The sequence below is a fragment of the Dromiciops gliroides genome, chromosome 2, assembly GCF_019393635.1.
Source record: "Dromiciops gliroides isolate mDroGli1 chromosome 2, mDroGli1.pri, whole genome shotgun sequence".
Taxonomy (NCBI): Eukaryota; Metazoa; Chordata; class Mammalia; order Microbiotheria; family Microbiotheriidae; genus Dromiciops; species Dromiciops gliroides.
In genome coordinates, this window is record NC_057862.1 from 655795355 (window position 1) to 655819634 (window position 24280).

At 43.5% G+C, this 24280-nt stretch overlaps 1 protein-coding gene across 5 annotated transcripts in view; it reads left to right on the forward strand.

The window, feature by feature from the left end:
- Positions 1 to 24280, forward strand: part of WDR59 (WD repeat domain 59) — a 66720-nt gene that overhangs the window by 9918 nt on the left and 32522 nt on the right. For all 5 annotated transcript variants that reach the window (XR_006354916.1, XR_006354917.1, XM_043986599.1 and 2 more), the window contains exons 2-9: positions 4477 to 4526; positions 6609 to 6744; positions 8814 to 8899; positions 11036 to 11116; positions 13451 to 13488; positions 17576 to 17664; positions 22350 to 22466; positions 23648 to 23725. Coding sequence is in view for 3 of the 5 variants with exons in the window: in XM_043986599.1 (XP_043842534.1) it covers positions 4477 to 4526; positions 6609 to 6744; positions 8814 to 8899; positions 11036 to 11116; positions 13451 to 13488; positions 17576 to 17664; positions 22350 to 22466; positions 23648 to 23725 (675 nt within the window). In the remaining 2 variants the exon portion in view is untranslated. The remainder of the gene's footprint in view (positions 1 to 4476; positions 4527 to 6608; positions 6745 to 8813; positions 8900 to 11035; positions 11117 to 13450; positions 13489 to 17575; positions 17665 to 22349; positions 22467 to 23647; positions 23726 to 24280) is intronic.

The window sequence follows — 24280 nt, forward strand, 5'->3', positions numbered from 1 at the left end:
ATTAGTGTTCCCCAACTTTTTTTAAAGGATAATTCCATGTTACTTTCCAGAATGGTTGGACCAATTCACTCTTCCAACAACAGGATATCAGTGTGCTTTTCTTTCTGTGGCCTCTCCAGCTTTGACTGTTTCTGTCTATTTTATTTACCAATTTTTAAACCTCAGAGTTGTTTTTATTTATATTTCTCATTATTGGTGATTTGGAGTAATTGTTTGTATGATTGTTAATACTCAATAATTTTTCTTTTGAGAACCGTTTGTTCACTTATCCATTGGGGAATGGCTCTTTATTTTAAGATTTCTTTGAGTCCTTCCCTTGGGATTGTTGTCATTCTCAGATTTGGCTGTTTGCCTGGTTTAATCGATCAGAAGATGGGTGACTAACTTCCTCAAACCATTATTATCTGGACCTGGAATTGAAAATTTAAAAGGGAGCATTATGTATGCTCCCTGTTGCCTTAATGGTTTGTGATTTATGAGTCCCATCATTGTTACAACCCTTCTAGACAGATAAGCATTTGGGAATATTTTTTACTTGAGAGAAAAAAAAAACCATTACAAATTCAAGGCCATAGCTATTCTGGCAAATTCTTCTACTGAAAAAATGAGAAGTTAACACTATATAAAGTTGTAGAGGGGCAGAGTCTCTTTACTATTTTACTTTTCTAGTTTGTTTTGGAAAACAGCAAAATCATGACCAGAATATGAAGGCTTAATTTTAGTTTTTATTTTCTAGCAAGCTTTATTGAAAAGAGATGGTGATACCCAGGGTAAAGTCTGCCAAAGAAAACAGCACACCTTCATCATCAGTTTATTCATTCAGCATCTGTTGATTAAACTTCCATCTCTGTAATGAAGAATGTGCCAGGCCCTGGAACAAGGGCAAAATTGAGATAAGATATGGTCTTTGTCTTCATTGAGCTCAGTCAAGTTCGGAGAAGATACAAATCCAGATAACAGGGAACCACATTATGCAATAACTGTTCATGTAGAAATGGATTTTAGATTCATTTTACAAATAAGGAAACTGAGCCCCAGACATGGGAAGTGATTCTCCCAGTCACAGATGCTTAACGGCAGTTTATTGTAGTTTATTGAAAAGGGGGATTCTATCACCAGGAAGAGATGTGTGTACTGCAGTTTTTGTGTTAAGTTCAGAAAGCATCCACTGATTTCTAATAAGCATTCAGGAAGGGGACAAGGAAGATTGAGCACACTAGTTCAAACAGCTTTCCTAGCATCTCCAGTCCCTAATTTAAGGAGATTGAATCATGTCATATGAGATTGTCTGCTTCTCTTATGCCAATGGATTTCAGTTCTTGCTTTTAGTGTATGAAATCTGATAATGCAAATATTATAGTCCTTGATCATAGGCCTGTGACAAACTGATGTTAAGAGAATTGACTTGGCTCTGATTTGCATTGATTGAATGTTTCTGGCCTGCATCATTATTTAGAAGGATGAACAGAAAAGGGCTTGCTCCCATTTCTTAGAAGCTCATTCCCATCCTCAGTCGTTCAGCTGGGATTTCAAATAGGAAGGTTTGATTTCTCACTCAGTCATTTCAGACGAACAAACCACAGTAGCAGCGATTCCACAAAGGCAATATGCAAAATGCTGGTTTCCTTTGAAATTGAATTGGATCGAATGAGACAGTGGGCAGGTAAACTGGCAAAGTTTTGTTTTGATGAATTTCTCCCAGAGAGATCAGCTTGCTAGAGGACAATTTATGAATATACACCAAAGTGTAAAGTATGGTATGAGACTGGTTTCATAATAAAATTCATCTCTATTTTGAATATCATTTTGCTATTAGAGACTCAAATACCTTTTCATTATGAAAACTTTTTGAAAATAGAAATGTTATAAATGTTATGCAAGATGTAAAGACTAAGGATGTTAATATAAGTTTAGAAAGCATTGAGTGGTGGGGGGTTGCAGTCGCTTTAGTGCCCGGGGCGGAGCACCCCTGGAGGAGGGCTGCCCTGTAACCTTTGGGGAGCCTGAGCCTGACCTAAGGTGCATTTGCATAACAGATATTTAGGTAAAGGGAGAACTGTCTGTATATGGTCTGCAGAATCTTCATTTACATGAATGAAGGAAGAAAGAAGCATTTATTAAGAGTTTGCATATTCTAAGCACTGAAGATACAAATAGAAAAATTAAGAGAATCCCTGCTATTAAGGAACTCAGACTCTAATTGGGCATTTTTTAAAAAGTCCACCTCCAGGAAGAAAGGCCTGGACATTCTGAGGGTGCTGCAGTGCGGTAGACAGCAAGGTCCAGAGACTTTGAGAGTAAGGTCCTGAGATGAAGGATAGTTGGTGAAATCAAGGCTTCACTACTCAGATGCTTAGAAGACCAATTGAAATTATTATTACATATATTTTAAACCAGAAAGTTATCTCGTATACCAGATATATTTCGGGCCACCAGTTCAGGTCATTCTTGAATTCAAGTTTACCTCCATTAGTAAGAATTAGCCATCCTTGCTAACACCCCATAGGTTGTCTAATATTGAACGCTAAATTTCACTTTTAGATGAAGGATTAATGGGTTAAGAGAAGCTCCACTCTTCTCTTCCAATTAAGTGTGTCCATGTTAGATAGAGGGTAGTTCCTAGTAATACATTTTTATTCTTGCTTACTGTAATAGAAGAGAATTTGAGTGTGATAAATATTCTCAAGCCTAGAAGGATGATGGTTAAAAGGAGAGATGATCTATAAAAACACTTCAACCAACATTTAATAAGAGCCTAATCTGTACCAAGTATGTTCCAGTTTGTGTGGATATAAAGACAAAATACAGAGGTAAAAATGAACCAGTGCCTTCTCTCAAGGAGTTTGTGGTCTCATATGGGAAGGGATTTGACTTGCCTAATATGTGCTATGCACTGTGCTAAGCATTTTTACAAATATGATCTCATTTGATCCTCACAACAACCCTGGGAAGCAGGTGCTATTATTCTCCCCATTTTACAGGTGAGGAAACTGAGGCCAACAGAGGCTAATTGACTTGCCCAGGGTCACCCAGCTAGTCAGTGTTTGGGGCTAGATTTGAACTCGGGTCTTCCTGAATCCAGGCCCAAAGCTCTATCCACTGTGCCACCAGCTGACAAGTATTAATATAAGATAGGAGGGAAGGTGGGCAGATGAGAAATGAGCCAAGGCATTTTAGGAATCCAATTGCTAGAAGGATCTGGGAAGACTGCATAGAGGAGGTGGCCCCTACGTTGTGTGGAAACCGATGGCTCCTTGCTGTCCTAATCCTGTGATGCTGCTATCTTCCCACCAGCCCTTAAGTTTATCAGGCACCCAGAGCCAGGACCAGACATCCTGTAGAGACCTTTGATGGCTGCCGTTGGATTGGCTGCATTACCAGCTGGATTTCTCTGCTCGTCCCCAGACTGAGGCTGAAAAAGCACCTGTCAGCCTCTAGACCTCAGACTTGAGCCTCTTGTCCCTAATACTCTGTTTTTGATTTTTTTTTTTTTTGGGTGAGGCAATTGGGGTTAAGTGACTTGCCCAGGGTCACACAGCTACTAAGTGTCAAGTGTCTGAGGCCAGATTTGAACTCAGGTACTCCTGAATCCAGGGCCGGTGCTCTATCCACTGTACCACCTAGCTGCCCCTGTCCCTAATACTCTGACAACTTTTTGGAGGTTTCAAACAGATTCTTTTCAGTCTCCCACTTGTGATTGTGCCCAGATGTTCAAGTCAGGATCTCCCTTGACAGTCTCCTGGAAAAGGCTTTCGGTGAAAGAATGGCAGTAAAACAGCTAAAGCCTGCTTCATGCAAGAGGGCTACTGTGAATGGTGCCAAGAGCAGCTGTGGCCAAACTGACTCCCAGACACAGCAGGATTTGAACCTGGCCAAATGAGAGGATCCAGGGCCTTCATTGCAGTAACTCTAGCCTAGAGGCAGACTTTTGGGAATTGGGTGTTCAACAATAAAAGATGCCTTTCCTCAAGAACTGGGGAACTTAGTAGGGGGAGCTCCAAGAACTTGGTAACCAAGTGCTTATTTGCGTGACCTTGGATGTAGCAAAGATAAGATTGGAAGAAGGCAGGGCCCCTGCCTGTTTGGTGGCATCAGGAGGGGATTTTGGCTCACAGGAGGCGATTTCTCCAGTTCCTCTAAATGCATATGATGTGGCTTATTCAGAGCCCTAAGACCCTTCATCATTATCCCCCTGTTCCCATTTTTTTGAGTATATGTTAAGTGACAATTGAAGCTGCCTTTTCCTGAGTTAACTGCAAGGTAAAGGAGTTTGCAATTCAGGCTGAGAATATAAGGAGATAATTAAAAGTTCGCCTTTATAGGATCTGATAATTATTAGCCAGAAAGATTCCTGACTCTTCACCTGGGTGATGACAAAGGCACAATGAAAAATAATTAAATCTCTTCTATTTTAGGCTTGGCTGGTTCATTTCAGCTTGTTTTGAAAATTGAACAATTGTTTATGTTTTTCAACAGGCAACTGCAATGTCTGTAGATTGTCTTGGGCAGCATGCAGTACTTTCTGGGTAAGTGAGCTCCAAAGTTCTCCGGTAGTGTGATTTCTAGGAACAAGAGTTTTATGATCAAGTAAAGGCTACCTTGTGTTGCCTGCAAGACCAAAGCTCTGAGTTCATGGAGGTCATAGACCAATAGTCTCTGGAGCTGTCTATCCTGCTTGTTTTATAGACGAAGAAACTGAGTCCCCGAGGGGTTAAGTGACTGGCCGAAAGTCACAGGAGACAAGCTTCGGAGGAAGGCCTTCTGACTTCAGATCTGATCTTTTCCCCACTTTCCCATGCTGCCTCCCTACTTCCTAATTCTCATAACCATCAGGACACTTGAAGATTTATCTTGTTTATCCTGGTGCCTACCCAAGCACCATATAACAAAAATAAGAAACTGGATGTTAACTTAAGTCTTGAAACTTCAAAGTTTAAATATCATTTGTACCTGATTTTTATTAGAGGTCACATCAGCAATTTTCCACAAGCCCAAGTTTGAATTACCTCAGAAAGACATGTTGTGCTGGCCAATTTCCCATTTCTGTTCAGAGCACAATGTCAGGGAGGAGCTTGGTGGCAAGTATCCCTTAGCTGACTTTTCTCTGTGACTCCCCATTTACTTTTATCAGAGATTCTACTCCAGACCTTCTTACATCACTTTGACTTCCCTAACTAACTCTGCTCTTCAACCTTCAGTTTACTTTGCCTTGTCTCATTTTCAAAGGGAAAACCATCATCTGACCTGCTTGACTTCTCTGCCTAGCCATCTCTACCCATTTGGGGAGAGGTGACCAAAGTTAGAGCTCGTTCTTAGAAGGTCAGAGCTTGTATGCAGCCTCTGATGCTTACTCACTCTCTAACCGTGTCCAGGAGCTTCTTATGCCCTTTGGGGTTTTGCTTATTGATGTCTAGAGCCTGAATTTTTCCTACTCTACTCTTAGAGTCTGTTTCTGTAGTCGGCTAACTAGCTTCTCCCGTTTGAATTTCTTGTACCTCCCAGTTATTTATATGCACTTTTAATTTTCTCTTTATTCTGTTAGCTTTCATACTTTTCATTGGCAGACCTGCTTATCTTTATGGATATCTTTTGGTTCAGGGTTCTCTTTAACAAAGAGAGTGACTTCTACAGAACATGTTTATGCATATAGCAGGGAGTTTATATGTATATAAGTAATACTAAAAGTGAAATAGTGGGGGGGAGCAGTTGAAAAACTTCCTCATTTCTGTCCCTTTCAATTTCAGACCTTTATCAAGTACCTGCTATGTGTAGGGCACTCTACCAGGTGCTAGAGATACAGAGACAAAAAGGAAATGGTCCCTGTCCTTGGGGAACTGGCATTCTTTTGGGGTTGGGGGTGGGGTCAGGTCATATACACAGATGAATACAGAATCTTTTCAGAGGTAGAGAGCATTGACATTGGGGGGGTGGATTTAGGGATTCAAGAAGTAGGTGAGGAAGAAATGCATAGCATGTATGAGGCACAGCCTAGACGAAGGCATAGAGGTGAGAAATAGAATGTTAGAACTCTTTATTTCAGCCTTTTGTGAACTGAATAGTATCCTGTGTATCACTGGGAATCAACGTGTTAGTTTAATTTTGAGTACAGTTTTATGCTTCTTTCCTCATCATAACCCTTTAATTTGCTCGCTGAAAGATTATATTTGATGCCTAAAAACAGGCCGTTTGCAAGGAAATTTGGCGTTCTGTTCCAGAACGTATGGCTGCCTGTCAAATAGTGTCATATAAGTTTGTTGGACTGCTGTTTGCATGGTCACAATGGGTGCACTTGTCATTTACCCATGGTGGGTTGCCTTTCAGAGTGGGTAGATGTCACAGAACATGAGTAAGATATCCAATTTCACTGGTGACTTCATGCTGGATTATACCCTATGTTGGAAGGGCGGCATTCTAAAATTATGCTGTGACCCAGCTACCTGGCTTTTGTTTTGTTCTTATTTTAAAATTTTTCATCCTCAATGAGGTCTGAAGAATTGGCCTTTTTGGGGGAGTAATGAGCCCCAGTTGCCAAATAGGTCTGGTTTAAAAGTGAGCCTGCCCTGGTGGTGCTAAACCCTTGCATATATTTGGCACCCCTCCTGTTCTAGCCGCCGATTCCTGTACATTGTGAATCTGGATGCCCCATCCGAAGGTCACCGCAAGATCTCTCGTCAGAGCAAATGGGACATTGGGGCTGTGCAGTGGAATCCACATGACAACTACGCACACTACTTTGCGGCTTCGGTGAGTACACTTTGGCAGCTGTACAAGTTACCAAGCATGAAATGGCTGGGGCTCTGTTCTGAGTGGCGAACGAAACTATCAGTTTTTCAAGCAGAAAGTCAGTCCATTGGGAATGCATTTGGGTGACAACATGTTTCCCTCCTAGAAGGGTAGGAGAGGCAAATCACTTTGAAAATTAAAAGCCCAACCCTATCAGAGTACTTTTATGGGTGTCACACTTTGTATCTGGCTTTTAATAGTCATATCTTTAAGCTTACATTTCTTTTTTTTTTTTTTTTAATTCTTATGAGATATTTTATTTTTTCCGTTACATGTAAAGATAGTTCTCAACTTTTGTTTATACATGTTTTACAATTTCAGATTTTTCTCCCTCCCTCCCCTCCCTCCCCCCTCCCCTAGACAGCAGGTAATCTGATATAGGTTATATCTATATATCTCTATACATATACATATATATATATATACACACACATATATACACATAATAACATTAATCCTATTTCTGCATTAATCCTGTTACAAGAGAAAGAATCAGAGCAGTGATGCAAAACCTCAAAATAGAAAAAAAAAACACAACAGCACCCAAAACAAAAGAAATAATATGGTTCAATCAGCATCTATACTCCACAGTTCTTTCTTTCTTTTTTTTTTCTTGGATTTGGAGATCCTCTTCTATCATGAGTTCCCTGGAACTCTTCTGTACCATTGCATTGGTGAGAAGAATATAGTCCATCACAGTAGGTCAACACTCAATGTTGATGATACTGTGTACAATGTTCTTCTGGTTCTGCTCATCTCACTCATCATCTAAGCTTACATTTCTTAAGGGAGAATAAGCATTACTCTGTAATTGTGTGTTTCTTGTGTGTGTGGTAGGAGCTTTGTACATTCATAGTTATGTGGCTGGCTCGTAGTAACCCCTATTGCCCCACACCCACCCCTCCCAAAAAAGCTATCTGTTCCTATCCTTTGGCCATTTGTCAATTGGTGAGAGCTTCTTGGGACAATTTATAATAAATATCCATCGCTCTCAAGGAATTTTAGAGGATTCCATTCTTCTACTGAGGGAAGAAAGTACAGGAATAGATATCAAAGATGACCTCACAGGAAAAGGAAGTGATACCTAAGGGTGAGCAAGCTTCCCTTTCTTCTACTTATCTATCTAAAGAATCTGGCACTTACTAAGTGTGTGGCCTTAGATAAGTCATTTTACTTTCCCAGGCCTGTAGTTCCTTTTGTGTAATTCATTGATTCTGTGAGATGATCTTATTCTCCTAGGACAGTTAGAAATCTAACGTTCCCTTTTGGCCAAGACGAGGAGTGGATTGGTTGCAATTAACCAGGGAACAAACCATTCTCCAGGACTGCCTGGGACCAAGTTTTGTTATATTTACAGCCAGTGAAGATGCAGCTAGCACATGAGAAGGAAAAGAAGAGCAGCAGAAACAAAGAGCTTCTCTTCCAAGCCACTCCCCAAAAAGGCATTAACTGCCTGAAGTTGTGTCCTCTCAGAAGAAGATGGGAGAACTAGCTTATCACCTTTCCTTCTTACACCTTTGTCCAGCTTCCTGTCACGTTGGGAAGAGTACTGTCCTTGTCACCTTTTGTCCTTTAGCCCTTGGTTCCCCATCTGCCTTTACCCGGGTCATTTGTACCAACCTCTTCTTAGTGGATTTAAGTGGTGCCTTCCTTCCTGGTTTGAAACCTAAGCCTCATGTCCTTAATTGCTTCACCGGGTCTGTGAGCAATCTCTAGCCTTGTGTCCCTCTTGTCCGTATCCTTTCTGGGAGATGCCAATGGAACATGTCGGCTGTTTCCCTATCATCCCTCGTTCTACATAAAGCTGGGGAGAAAATTTATTCTGGGCATTATTAGCTCTACCCACATTAGTTTTTTGTTTTTGTTTTTTCTTTTTTGCAAGACGGTGTGAGAGGTTTTTAAGCCTTCTTGACCAGTTTTCTGCTTAGCTTTCTCTTTTCATTTATTGTACATTAGCGCTTTCCTAAGCCTGGCAACACTAATTTGAACATTTCGACATGCACTGCCTTATTTCTTCTGTTTGATTTCAGAGCAACCAGCGGGTCGATCTTTACAAGTGGAAAGATGGCAGTGGGGAAGTTGGTACAGCATTGCAGGGGCATACCAGGGTGATCAGGTAGGTAGTAAGGGCTCTCTAGCTTATTGGGCTGTGATTTGTCCTTTTGATTGCACATTAGACATAAAACATACCCTCTCTGCTGAAACTTTCTGTCGAGTGATCCTGATTGCTCTCAGAACCATCACCATGTTTGTCACAGTTCTCTGGGGAACTGAACTGAGAGATTGCCATCCTCCCACAGCTCCATCTTGAGCATCTGTTTAGTGTTAGCCCTGGATGGCTGATAGACCATTAGCATTCCCCAAGGAGAACGCTTTCTTACAGAAACTTAGCCAGTCCTTGGAAATCAGCATCCGAGTGACTGTTAAACCAATCCCTGAAGAGGCTCAGACAGGTACGAAAGCCCTGTCTTGCCATGGGGGTAGAAGGAAGTTGAATGATATCTCTCCATCCAAAAGGGCTGGAAAGCAAGACACTGTTCTTTCACCTATTTAAGTGTTTAAGAAATTGACCCTCCTCTCTGGAAGGAGATCCATTAACCTCATGCAAATATTCTAGGTTCTAGGTGATTCTCCTCTCCATTTTGCTATCTAGGTGAGGATGGAGAAAGCCAGTTTGGGAAGTGTGTTTTAGTGAGTGTGTGATGTGCTGAAACCAGCGTTGGGAATGCTGGGCAGGGTGAGACTTCCCCAGAGGACAGTCTGGCATTTCACCAGTGCCCTGTGGAGTAGCTCTTTTGGTGGGTGTTGGGAAGAGCATAGAGAGGAGCAGAAGTCAGATACTCTTGGAAGATTAGTTGGCATCTTGGGGTTTTTTTTTTGTTTTTTTTTTTTAAAGAAATATTTCTTATCCCTGGGTTTCACAGACTCCTTTGAGATAGATTTCAGGGGATTGGTGAATGTGGATGGGGAGAAAAAATTACCTCTTTATTTTCACTTATCTTTAATATTTCACTTTCTTTTTTCAAACATAAATCTACGCAACGAACATTTATTTGTGAAGGGCTCCATAGACTTGCCCAGACTGCCAGAGGGGTTCTTGACACAAAGGAAAGATTCAAGGCCTGGTTTTGAGGTGATCCTGTTTTGGCACTGGACATTGGATCCCGTGCAATTCCAGGAGTTCTGGCAGAGGAAGCTGGGGCAGGGAACTTACATGGGCAGAGAGGTGTGGAGAGAAGCACTGGGCAGGGTGCGGCTACCTTTGTGTGCTTTATCTGGCCAGGCAAGAAGAGTGTGCCCGATGGGATTCTTCAGGGCAGCGCTGGGTCTTTGTGTGCTTCGGCTAAGGGTTAAAAATGGGCCTGCTTCTGCCCAAACCCCAGCCTCTCATAGCACTGGAATAAGGGAGCTTGGAGGCCACCAAGTCCACCTCCTGCACGTGGTCATCCGGTTTTACATGGACATCTCCAGTGAAGAGGAGCTCACTGACGCCTGAGGTTCTACCTCGGTTTCCACGTGTTGTAGCTTCTGCTCTCTTGGGTCCAGTGGGACAATCATGACAACCTTTTAAATACTTTGAAGACAACTTCCATGTCCCTTGAGTCTTTTCTTCTCCATGCGAATTATCCTTGGTTCTGTCAGCTGATCCAGATTCGAGGTCCTTCTCTATCCTGCTTGTTTTCTTCTGGATGCTTTCTAGTTTATTGATGTCCTTCCTAAGATATGGCTCTGATTTGAACAATTATCATCCAGTAGAAGCTTCAGCTTTCACTTGTAGCACGTGTGACATGTTTTGGAGGATGGAATTTTCTAGCATTAAAAATGTTTGTTTTAAGAAATGAATATTCAGAAGGTCGCTCATGTACTGCCCCCACATGTGGCATAGCCTCGACAGCTGCCCACCTTTCCTCTTCCTGATCTTGGTTATAGGTCAGGTTTCTTCCAACTCTAAGTACTGAGAATGAATAACCCTGGCCTTCTGCAGGGTGTGCCTGATTTTTACTCAAAGCAGCCCTAGCTGAGATGGTCTTAGAAAAATGGCAGCCCAGAAAGTACTTGGATGAGTGCAAACTAGGAGTGAGCAAAATTCTCCTCCTATCTTCCCCCCGTTTTTATGGTAGGTTCATGGAGGAGCTAAAAACTCCAGGGAGCAGATCTGCAAGTTTGAGGCATCTTTGGAGATTCCGAATCAGAGTACTGGGGCTCTGACTAATCCTGCCACTCCTTGTGGTTTTCTCTCTTACGTTCCTAGTGACTTGGATTGGGCTGTGTTCGAGCCAGACTTGCTGGTTACCAGTTCTGTGGACACCTACATCTACATTTGGGATATCAAGTAAGAACAAGTAGGAGGCATTCTTTTATTATGGGACTATTGGGGCAGGGGGACTTTGAGAGAACATGAAAGTTGTTGGTTAATTTTTGTTGATGGCCTTTTGTCATTATGTCACAGTCATTTCTGGGCAGGGAAGCTTCTTCCATATTGACACCCCACCCCCCAAAAAACAACAACCACCACCTAAAACACCAGGTGCAGTGATAGAATATGACAACATAGCCAACATTCTGTCCTAGTGGTCCCTAAACTTCTCAGCTGTGAGGAGGGAGATATGGCTTATCCAGTCATTCAAGTTTGACTTCTTCTAGTAATTATTTTCATTTGTTTTATTGTAGTTATTGTGGTTAATTTTTTTTTGTTTGTTTGCTTATTTCATTGGATCAGTTCTTAAAGATCTTCTCAAGTTTCTTTCATTTTCTCATACTAGTCAGTTCTAACTGCAAATAATGTTCCATGCCTTCATTAACCTCAGCATTTTCAGCTCTAGTCCAGGTAATGGGCATCGCTTTTGTCTCCAGGTCTTTGGTACCACGGAGTGCTGCTAGGAATATTTTTGTGGGCATTGGGTCTTTGTTTCTGCCTTTGACTTGGTTGGGGGTATATTTTTAGCAGTGGGATTGTTGGGTCAAAGGGTCTGGACAGTTTAAGAACTTTTCTTAAATAATTCCAAATTGATATCCAGAATGGATGGACCAATATACAGCTCCACCATCAGTCTGTTAATGTTCCTGTCTTCCCACAGCCTCTCCAATATGACTGGGGTACAAAAAGTTTTCAGGGATAGACCTATTCACCATTACACCTTTAAATTAGCTATGCTTAAGATTATCTATACATTATGGCTACATGCATGGTTCTAACTCAGGATGAATGGTATTTGTGTGTGTGTATGTGTGTGTGTGTGTGTGTGTGTGTGTGTTTGTTGGTTTTTTTTTTTTTTTTTGGTGAGGCAGTTGGGGTTAAGTGACTTGCCCAGGGTCACACAGCTAGTAGGTGTCAAGTGTCTGAGGCTGGATTTGAACTCAGGGCCTCCTGACTCCAGGGCCGGTGCTCTATCCACTGCACCACCTAGCTACCCCAGGATGAATGGTATTGCAACCTCTTTTCTTCAGCAGGAAAGCATGTAAAATTTGTTGTATTCTACAGAGCCTAGTAACATGGGCAGACCTTGCTCTCCAGCTATCCTGGACCATGGGAAAGAACAAGTAGTCGGGGGCAGCTAGGTGGCACAGTGAATAAAGCACCAGTCCTGGATTCAGGAGGACCTGAGTTCAAATCCAGCCTCAAACACTTGACACTTACTAGCTATGTGACCCTGGGCAAGTCACTTATCCCTTATTGCCCCAAAAAACAAAACAAAAAGAAGCAGTCAGGATAGGGGTCTCCTTGTCTTGGATAAGGAGACTGGAGGTGGGGGGCGGGCCAAGCTTGGGGCTAGTGGGCAGTGGGCAGGGCCTGTGCCTGTCACTCTTGTTTTCTATTGCTCATTATGTAAATAGGGCACTCCAGGTATGCTTTGGAAAAGGGTAATCATGATAGAATCGGGAAGCCAGGGAATTAGTTAAGAAGGAGGGAAGAGAAAGAATGCAGACAAACTGGGGTTCGAGGAGCCAGACTTTGGAGAGTATTCTTCTTGTATGCCAAAAGAGTTGTCATTCAAAAAGAATAGATTAGTTTTCATTTTTGCGATGCAGCACATACACGTTTGTGTGTGCATGCGTTTCTCCTTGTGTTGTCTTTGGGTAAGGATCTTTGAGTCTCAGAACACTGCCTCACTCTTCTTAGTGTTGTTTGGTATAGAATTTGTTGGAGAGGTCAGCTGCAAAACTTCCTTTTTCTCTGAGTTGGCTAGGTTCACTTTCATGCCCAGAAATAGCTTTTTATCCTCAGCTGAAGAGTTGTTTAGAAGCTTCGTGCGGGGACATGCTTCATTGGCAGTCATCTCATTGCCACTGTGAGAAATGACACCATAGAGGGACTATTTTGACTTCTTCTCCCTGTACATCAGGGTCACCCAGACTCTGCTGAATCATGAGACTTTTCCTTCTCAGATATGGCTGACTGTTTTGAAATTTAGACCTAGAAAAAACTGTAGTTGACTGAAAAATGAGAAAGCTTAATAGCTTATTTAATAGGAAGGAAAAGGGGTTCTTTTTTGCAGCAAAATCACTTTCTCACTGAGCTCAGCAAATTATGTCAAATTCATCCAAGGCGTCCATAGGGCAGAAAATGAATGGTAGCCGTGTAGGCTGAAAGACACCCAAACTACTGGAAATGGGCTTCAAATGGCAAAGGGATCAGCATATGATTTGGGACTTCTGTGTTTTTCAGAGACACAAGGAAACCTACTGTTGCACTGTCTGCTGTAGGTGAGTACTTACTCCTGTTGTTTGATGTCCATCCCTTATCCTCCTGCTCTTCCTCCATTCCATTCCTTCTGTGCTCTTAATATTGGATCCTTTAGGTGACTGGGGGCCTCCCTACCCCCCCACTCTACTGCTTGGGTGAGATGGGGGTGGCACGAGGCTTGGCCCCAACTGCTCTCAAGGGTTTCAGGGTCACTAGGACTGAGGACCTCCCAGGGGATGTGTCAGGAATGGCTTAGGAATCCTAAGGCAGCAAAGTCCTGTTTTGAAATAGTTTGTGACCGACAGCATCGCCCTGTCATGCTGAACAGACCCCTGCTTTTTTCAGCATATCCTCCCCTGCAGGTGTAGGGGTCTCTCTCAGGGAGAATGCAGTCTTAGTAACCAAATAACAAGCAACACATGGCACCTATGACATAAGCCCGTCTGTGCCTTCTCTCTGCTGCTTTCAAAAAGCAAGTCCCTGTTTTGTACCATCTCTGAGGTGATCCTGAAAACTAGTCCCCTTTCTTATTATCCAGAAGCACTTTATGGCACATTGAACTGCATTTGATGATAGGATGCTTAATTACATTAACCTGGACCTTGGCCTCTGCTGACTTCCGTGAAAACGACCAGGAGAGAAGTGGGCAGCAGAGAACTTCTTTTCTCTTCCCTGACTTCTCCTTATCCAAACCAGACTCTGAGTCCAAGGTCACGTGGTATTGGTGAAACCCTCAAAGCGCTTGTCTTTTCCTCACTCCCACTGTTGTAATGGTTTGCTGTCCCTTCCCACCCCTTTAAATATGCCCGGTGACCGCTCTTGCTACTACCTGAAGTACCGTGAGCTTCTTTACTGGGTCACAGAGCTCTTCTGGGAGAACTGAGTGACTGGCTAAGGGGCATGGAATGCCACAAAGCACATTGGCTTCAGGCTCCTTCCTCACCTGAGCTTTCATGTCCGCTGCCACCTCCTTATTCAGCTTACGAGTATGAGTGAACTCGTCATCTTCTCCCACCCCCTTCTCCTCCTAACGCCCTCCTCCCTCATTTCCCTGTTATTGCCAAGGTCCTTCCAAGCACCCAGGCTTGGCACCTCAGAGGCGTCCTCAATTCCTCTCTCTTCATCACCACACGTGGCCAGTCAGTAGCCACAACTACTTGGATACCTTCTCTCCCTCTTCTCTGCTCACATAACCCACTTGGGTGTAGGCTCTAGTGACCTCTCCCTCAGACTATGGAAATAGTTTGGGCTCCCTGCCGGAAGTCTCTCCTCTGCAGCCCTTCTTCTACACAGCGGCCCAGCTGGTATTGCTAAAGTACAGATGCGACTATGTTACTCTCTTCAAGAAGAACCAGTGGCTCCCCCTGCCTCTGGTATAAACCCCAAGCCCTTTTGGGTGGTGTGGAAAGCCCTTCAAGATTTGGCTGCAGCAGACTTTGCATCCCCAAGGTCTAGTGGGTGCTTGATAAAAGTGATTTTTGATTGTCTACTATATGCAATATACTGTGTAAGTATATGCAGAAAAGAAGATGGCATTGTCCCCAGCCCCACAGAGGTCGAAGGTTACTATCTCCCATGTCTGGAATGTATACCCACCTCCCTTCTCTACCTCTACCTTGCTTCCTTTAAAGCTCCACTCAAACACCACCTCCTACAAGAGGCCTTTTCCTTATTGCTCTGAGGTGCTATCACTCTCCCTTTCCCCAGTAAGTACTTTGTATTTACTCGGTCTATATTTTAAGTGTGTACTGATTTTTGCATAGACACGTGTTGTTTCACTGGATAGGATGTAACTTCTTTTGAGGGTTTGGACTACAGTCAGTTCTGCTAAAACAGGAGAAGCATTCCCCCAAAGCTCCACGCTGTGCAAAATTGCACAATGACCCCAGGGATTATGGGGAAAACAGGGTTGGGGCATAACACTCAAAAACTTCATTACTGCCACATAACAAAAGATAGAAACCTTCTGACAGAGTAGTAAACTTCAGTTATACTACTTTTAACACAATTTCATGGTTTTTGTTCTGAATTTTTTTATTCTGGACTTACAAACACCAAAAAAGCATGAGTATTCCATATACTAAGTATAACAAAAAGATTTTATATGAAACCATGAATCTCTATTTCATACTGCTTCCTTTAAAAAGAGTATATAGTGGGGGCAGCTATGTGGCACAGTAGATAAAGCACTGGCCCTCGATTCAAGAGGACCTGAGTTCAAATCCAGCCTCAGACACTTGACACTAGCTGTGTGACCCTGGGCAAGTCACTTAACCTTGCTTAGCCTCAGTTTCCTCATCTGCATAATAGGGATGATAACAGCATCTAACTTCCCTGCTGGTTGTGAAGGTCAAATTAGTAACATGAGGGGCAGCTAGGTGGCGCAGTGGATAAAGCACTGGCCTTGGATTCAGGAGGACCTGGGTTCAAATCCAGCCTCTGACACTTGACACTTAACTAGCTGTGTGACCCTGGGCAAGTCACTTAACCCTCATTGCCCTGCAAAAAAAAAAAAAAATTAGTAACATGTAAAGTGCTTTGCAAACCCTGAAGCGCTACATCAATGCTGACAATAATTATTATTATTAACCATCCGAAGCCTTTTCCATCCAGCCCTTCTCTGTGTTTGTATACTCGTTATATGCTTTTCATGCACTTTTTCCTTCCCCTTAGAATCCTTAACAGAACCAGCCTACTCGCAGGCCCTCTGTTTTTCGTAATTAACTCCCTGAAGGACCTTTAAAGACATTCAGTTTCTGAAAGGGCACCTATTTCTTCTCTCCACATCAGAATGGAGAGCCTCTTCAGTCACACAGCTCCTCCTAAACACTCAAATAAATTTACCCGTATCTTTCCTCTTTGAAGCTTTACAACCAAGAATAACTTACTTACTCTGCAAAGTTTCCTAAGGGGAAAAAAAACGGACTTCCAATGAGCGTTCTGAATGAAAAACACAATTGAAGAGAAATCTAGAAAGACCCAGGGGTGGGGGGGGTGGGGCTGTACTTTTGAAGGGTCTCAATGGAAATGAGAACTCAAGAGCCGGGAAGGTCTTTGGGCAGGAACACAGTCTGGGCCTTAACTCTTTAATTTATGTTCTTAATCATTGGTCCACCCCATGTTCTGCGCACTTAGTTTGTTCTACCAGAACTCTGTACCTGCAGTGCTTTTCTTTATGAATGAGCCACAGTAAAGCGAAAGTATCAAAGCAGTGACATGAGTGGCGTGTACCCGTGGCGTGGTGTCCGTCTGAGTTCTTATTTTGCTGTGCTAGTTTGTCCTTGTTCTTTGGATGGAGGACAAGTGTCTTTCTGAGAGCCAGGCCAAAGGCTCTTGGACCTTAGTTTTTCCAGTAGAGACTGGATTTCCCCCAATGGTTGAGTCCTCTGGGCCCTCGAGCAGCCTTTCAATGGCCATTACTATGTCCCCGTGTTGGCGAGAGGGAGAGCCAGACTTCCTGATGCTGGGAGTTTTCTCTCCTTTATCTGGCTCAAAGCCATACTAGTGAGCGTGCTTTGCCCTGGTGGCACACAATGCCCCTACATAGTAGTAGGTGCTTCATTGGTTGCTGACTTGAATTGGTGGGGAGTGGAGCACCTGGGGGATGGCTATGTGAGCCCCTGCTTCTGGATGAAGAGATTAGGTGAACATCTGTGCATGCTGCTTCTGAGCCTGTGCTTCAGCCCCCAGAGCCGGGGACTGCTTGGAATGCCTCTAGTAAGGGCCTGCTATCCTTGAAGATGACTGTGGGTCAAGTTGTTGGAGGAGTTATTCCTGGTGAACAGTGCTGTGAGCCTGTAATAAAACCATACTTCCCAACTGGTTCTGTTGCCAGGTTACTTTTAGGGTTTTTTCCCCTTGGCTGAGCTTGTTTTCCCAGTTAAGGCCCTGTGATCCTTTTCTTATAACTTAATTCACTTTGGGCTTCATTTCACCTTTAAATGGTACATTTGGTGCCAGCACAAGAGAACTCGAAACCAACAGGGTTTTTGTGGCTCTTCAGGCTAATGTCGTGACCCAGCTCTGCTGGGTGTGCATGTGCTAGAGAATCTCAGTTTATTGAATATGCTTCTTTTCCCTGCTCTGACCCCTGACTCTTCTATTTAGCGGGCGCCTCACAGGTGAAATGGAACAAGAAGAATGCTCACTGTCTTGCCACCAGTCATGATGGGGATGTTCGGATATGGGACAAGCGGGTAAGTTGCCTCTTCATGGTCATTCTTCAGCCATTGCTGTACTTGGCTGTCTTGGTGAATCATAACAGCTGACGTTCACATAATGCTTCGGGATTTACTAAATGGCTCATATAGGTTATTTATGCCTCATTTTCAGCATAGGAGGTAGGTACTACAGTGGTTAGCCCTATTTTACAGATAAGAAAACTGAGGCAGCAGAAGGATAAATTCCCCTGTTACACAGCTACTAAGTGTCAGAGGTAGATAAGAAGGTGCTGTGAGCAGTTAATGAGTTGTTCAGTCATTTTTAGTTGAGTCTGACTATTTGTGATCCTTCTTCAGGTTTTTTTGGCAAAGATACTGGAGTGGTTTGCCATTTCCTTCTTTGGCTCATTTTACAGATAAGGAAACTGAGGGAAACAAGATTAAGTGACTTGTCCAGGGTCATGTAGCTAAACTGAGGGAAACAAGATTAAGTGACTTGTCCAGGGTCATGTAGCTAGAAAGTATCTGAGGCCAGATTTGAACTTGGGTCTTCCTGAATCCAGGTGTGACACTCTATCCACTGTGCCAGCTAGCTGCCCCAGTTAACAAGTACTAGGTGCCATATGCATTATGGATAATAGCCATGATCAACTTGCTGTGGAATGAAGTTGCTTCCCAGCCCAAATTAGTGCTAAGCTAAAGTAGAGACATTGGATAGAGAAACCGTGGAGACCAGTTAAAAGTTAAGTGCTCTTTCCACTCTTAATCCCTTTTACTTTTTAATTTAATGCCTCATATTTATATGGCACATTGCAATTTGCAAAACACATCTCATTTTCTCCTGCCAGAGGCCCTGGGGGAGGTGGGTGAAGCAAGTGTGACTTCATTTTCAAATGAGGATGGGCATTCAGAGAAGGTAGATGACATACAGTGGGCCCCACAGTATTCAGTAGTGCAACCAGAACTCAACTTGGGCTCTTTTAAAAACTTCCAATTTTGTGTGATATCTTTTATTTTTATAGAATCTTCGTTTCCCATGCTTTCTCCTCCTTTCCTCCTTACCCAGGGAGTCTTCTCTTGTTACAAAGAATAAAAAAGGAGAGAAGAGAAAAACAGTTCAGAAAAGTAGCTAGTACATCTACCAAATTTGGTAGTCTCTTCAGTGTGTCCAATAGTTTCCCGTGTCTGCAAAGAATTCAACAAGTTAATCAACAGGTATTTATTAGGAATTTATTACTGTGTACCGATGCTGTGCGAGGCACTGGGGATGAAAGTAGAAAGAATGAAATGGTCCCCACTGGCAAGGGATGGAGAACATTATAAATAAAAGTACATGTAGCATAATGTAAAGTGAGTAAGTACAAATATACACAAAGTAGTTAAATGCGAGGTAGGAAGAGTAACAGCAATTGGGGAAGATCAGGAAGGTTTCCTACAAAAGATGGTACTTGAATAGCATCATAAAGGAAGGAAGGGGCTCCCTGAGGCATAGGTATGGAGGAAGTGCATTCCAGGCGTGTGGAATGGCCAATGCAAAGGCATGGAGGTGGGAAAATGGCATGTTGTGCAAGAGGAACAGAGAAGGCCAGTGTGGCCAGATCCCAGAGTGCCTGTGGAGGAGTGATGTCTGTGGAGTCTGCAAAGGTGGTTGTGTAGGACTTTAAAAGGTAAACAGAGGGGCAGCTAGGTGGTGCAGTGGATAAAGCACTGGCCCTGGATTCAGGAGGACCTGAGTTCAAATCCTGCCTCAGACACTTGACGCTTACTAGCTGTGTGACCTTGGGAAAGTCACTTAACCCTCATTGCCCAGCCCCCCCCCCAAAAAAGGTAAACAGAGGCATTTGTCTTTTGTCCCATAGACAATAGGGAGCCACTGGAATTAGTTGACTAGGGGAGTCACTGGGTCAGGTCTGCACTTAAGAAAAGTTATTTCAGCAGCAGCATTGTGTAGGATGTACTGTAGCTGGGGGAGATGAAGTAGGGACACCCCTGAGGAAGCTGTCACCCTAATCCAGGTGAGAGTTAATAAGGGCCCAAACCAAGGTGACAGCTGTCTATGAGTGGAGAGGAGGGATCAGGTGCAAGAGAAAGTAGGAATGACAAGAGTTGGCCACTGATTGGATATGGGGAGTGAGGATGAGAAGGGCAGCTAGGTGCACAGTGGATAGAGTGCCAGGTCTGTGTGACCCTGGCCAGAGTCACTTAATCTTGTCTGCCTCAGTTTCCTCATCTGTCAGATGACCTAGAGAAGGAGATGACAAACCACTACAGTGTCTTTGCCAAGAAAACTCCAAATAGGGTCATGAAGAATCAGGCACGACTAAAACGACTGAACAGCACCGACCACAACGTACGGAGGAGTCCTACTGAAATTACAGACCTGGGAGATCAGAGGAAGAGCAGGGCCTTTGATAGAGATAAGGAAGTCTGGAAGAGGGGAGAATTGGGGGAAAGACAGCGAGTTTAACTCGGGTTGAATTTACCTTTGAGAGAGCCAGTTTGAAACGTTCAGTGTGTAATTGAAAACCAGGGGCTTGGATGCCCAGATCTGGGAGTCATCTGCATAGAAATGATAGCTGAATTTCTAGGGTCTTAGGAGGTTATCAGGAGAGAGGAGAGAGGGAGAAGAAAGCTTAGCACCAAGCTTGGGCACTGCCCCCGCTGTGGGTAATATCATGGCAGCTGAGGAGACTGAGAAAGCAGGCAGGCAGGTGGAAGGCTGCGTCCTAAAGAGGATGGGCATTGGCCTTCCCTGTAGCAGAGAGGTTGAGAATGGTTACACACCCATCTTTGGATGGAGTTCAGTGTTCTTTTTACTACACAACTCAGTTTAGTCTCTGAACTGAGATCATTCACTTTCAGCAGGGCCTGCTTCCTGCGGGCTGCCTTCTGATCCCTGCTCCACCTGGCTTGCACCTGAGGGCAAAAGTGAGTGGTTCCCAGGACTCCCTCAACAGAGACACTTCACCAAAAGAAAGTGGGTGGGTGGTGTGCCTGGGCGGGCAGAACATGGGTGGAGCTTGAGTTTCCCCTGGAGTCTAGATATCCCATCTGCCTAAAAATAGTCTGGATCACATGCTTTCACTGCAGCAGCCCCTGAAACTGTGAGGCATGTTGGAGACAGCAGGTCCTAGGCTGCTGCACTGGGAGGTCTCCTGAAAGTTGGATCTCATTGCCTCGTTGAGTAATGTGACGTGTGCAAAAGATCTCCCCAGCCACACAGGCAAACAGGCTGTGGGAAGACCTGGACTTTAATGATAGCTCTGTGTGAGGAAGAGCCAGGTTTCATTTCTCTGAAGCCTCAAGATTACTGTTTCCAGGGTGGGTGGGGGTGGGAGGAGAAATAGGGATGGTTGAATTTACTGAGCAGAGAGGGGGAACATTAATGCTAGCTCCATTTTCCTCTCTGCCGGGAGTCCTGGCAAGTCTGGGAGACAGTAAAAAAAAGAGGTTTGGCAGAAGGCAAGGTGGGGGAGAACAGGCAGGAACCATCTCGAAGCTATCAGGAAATGCAGAGCTTCTGCGGAGGGAGGGACCCCTGCTGTAGGGGATTTACTGCCCACCCCATCTGCAAAGTGGAGCGATCAATCCTTTTCTCTTTCAGTCTTCTTGGACCCATGATGACTTTGTGAGTGGTATCATTACAGTGTTGGAAGTGGTCTGAAAGAAAGGGGATTACATAAATGTAGGTGCAGTGGTGGCCGAGAACCCCATGGCTTCATCCACTGGACACTCCCTGATATCTCATTCTTTTAGTTCAGTCTTGATAATAGTTGCTCACCTTCGTCCTCATCATTGATTTAAGCCGGATAAATAGAAATGAAAGTTGATTTTTCTTCAGTTAGCTCTCTCTGAAGTAGAGGGGCTGACTTACATAAAAGTGTATACACAATCAGTGTGAAGAAGCGATGATAAGACTTTTGAGCCTGCTCCCAAACTTTCAAGCAAAAGGAAAAAACCTCCAGACATCCTGGCTTCCAGCCATAAGTTCTGTCAATACCTGTTTCTCAAAGCTCTCCTCATTTGTGAAATACACTGCTTAGCAATTCCTTTTTTCATCCCCTGCATCAGATCCATGCCGATCACAGCTTGTTGCATTTTTACAGCTTAGATTTTTCACACAGGAAAGTTTCTTACCAGAGGTAGAGAAATAGTTTTCTAGCCCTACCTGCAGATTGTCTTCCTCTGTTGTTAACATTGAAAACCTCCTTTGTCCGTGGGTTTCCAAACACTGCAGAGCACAGGGCCCCAGGCCTGACAATGAATGTGGAGACATTTTGGTGTTAGAGAGATGTCACTGCTGCCTTGCAGTCAGGAGGCTTGGGTTTGGTCAAACACTTTGCAAATGCTCATCCACTCTCCAGATGTGAAGAGGAGCAGTCATAACAGCACCAGCTGGTGTGGGTGGTGTTATCCTGCTCCTAGAAGTTGTGACCTCTGGGAAACCTGCTTCTATAAAATGGCAGATCGTGGTCCTTTGCACGATTACAGAGTGGCTGTGCCAAATGTACTTTGTGAACTTCGAAAAGCATTTTCAGATATGACTTCTCACCAGCCTCCTTGGTCACATACTCAGCTGTTTGCTCCTTTTCTTCTCTGTCCAAGCAATGGTATCTATGTTGTCAGAAGAGCGCACCATACCCAGCAGAATGGTGGACATGTTGATGTAAGTATGTATTTAATTGATTTGAAGAAGAAACTTGGTGGTTTCTCTCTTGCAGAAACCTAGCACTGCAGTGGAATATCTTGCTGCCCACCTGTCTAAAATTCATGGGCTGGACTGGCACCCGGACAGTGAACACATCTTAGCCACCTCAAGCCAGGACAACTCTGTCAAGGTGAGTAGCACCCTTCAGAACTTCAGGAGGGTCTAAGAAATGCTGTGTTATATAGGCGTATTGGGTATGATTACTGAAGGATCAAGTGCCTCTGTTAAGCCTGTCCATCAGTCTGTACTGTAAGTGGGAAGTAGGGTATGCCTGGCACCGTCATCGCAGGCTGTTCAGGAGGCTGCCTGCTTTCCTCGGCTCCAGCTGGTTATGACCATCAGGATGGGAGGGGACATTATGGTGGACATCTGTTGTCTGCCTGTTTCTTTCAACTGCCCACTTAGAGCAGATGGCCTATGGAGAGAGCCAGTAACTTAAAAGCATCCCTCTGTGCACCTTTGGGTTTCTTGGGATCTAGAACATTATGTAGTACAAATGACTTTATTAAGTCCCAAAGTTGCTATGCTGGAATGTCTCTACTTCATGCGTGTATGGATATTTGGCAGACTCAGGACTAATTGTATTAGCTTTGCAGTATAGTGGAGGTAAGGTCACTGGGTCACCTTGAACTAAATTAGAAAGCATTTCACATAGAATATCTTTGAAGATGACACTCAATTGGCACTACTTCATTTCTCAGTTTATGGTTGCCATTATGGAGTTGGATCTGCCATTCTTTATCTGTTGAATATTAGGTTTTTGAAAAGGGTTTTTCAACAACGGTTTGTTGTTTCCAATTTGATTAAAAAAAATTTTTTTTTTGAGAACAAAAAAACCCATGTAATTAATTTTATTGTCTAGGCGTGTCTAGTGCCTCTTGCTCATGATCACAACTATTGATAGACAGAAGTGCCCTCTTTGGTAAATGTGGGTGGAGAATGCATTGAAATGATCAAAATGTACTTTGGAAGTACAGATGTACCCTTGGAAGTAGCATAAATAGTTTATGGTTAGCTCAGTGTATCATGAGCTGCCATCATGAGGGCCCACTTAGGACATCGTGATGCAAAATTTTTAAGATGGCAACTGTGAGGTCATATTTTCCGTAACCAAAATGTGGGCCATGTGATCCAAGGAGCATGGGCCTTGTGAGCCAAAGTAAAATGATATTCAGAAATATATCTCACAAATACAAAGATTGGTAAGTTATAAGGAAGCACCTATTTCAAAAGAGTAGAACTAATTTAGTTGGTAAGTTTAATCTTTATGATATACATTTATTCCACCAATTTCCTGCTTTATTTGTCTAGTTCTGGGATTACCGCCAGCCTCGGAAATACCTCAATATCCTCCCTTGCCAGGTGCCTGTCTGGAAGGCCAGATACACTGTGAGTGAGACACTTAACTTCCCTCTAGAAAGAAATCGTCCTGGTACCCCAGGCTCAAGGAATTGCTAGTCTTCATCTATTTTCTTTGTGTGGTGGACTGTTGATTCTCTCAGTTAAATATTTGATTGGTATCTGTTTTTTGTTTTATTTTTGAGTTTGGGTATCAGTCAGTCAAGAAGCATTTATCACGAGCCTGCTATTTGCCAGAGCTAGGGATGCAAAGACAAGCAAAAGACAGACCTTCCCTTTGAGGAGCTCACAGTCCATTGGGGGAGACAACAAGCAATCGTAAAACAAAACAATAAAAGAGGCAGCTAGGTGGTGCAGTGGATAGAACACCAGCCCTGGAGTCAGGAGGACCTGAGTTCAAATCCAGCTTCAGACACTTGACACTTACTAGCTGTGTGGCCCTGGGCAAATCACTTAACCCCAATTGCCTCACCAAAAAAACCAAAACAAAACAAAACAACAAGCAATCATCTATGGACAAACAACATACGGGATACATAGAAAATAATTAATAGAGGGAAGGCACTAGAATTAGGAGGGGTTGGG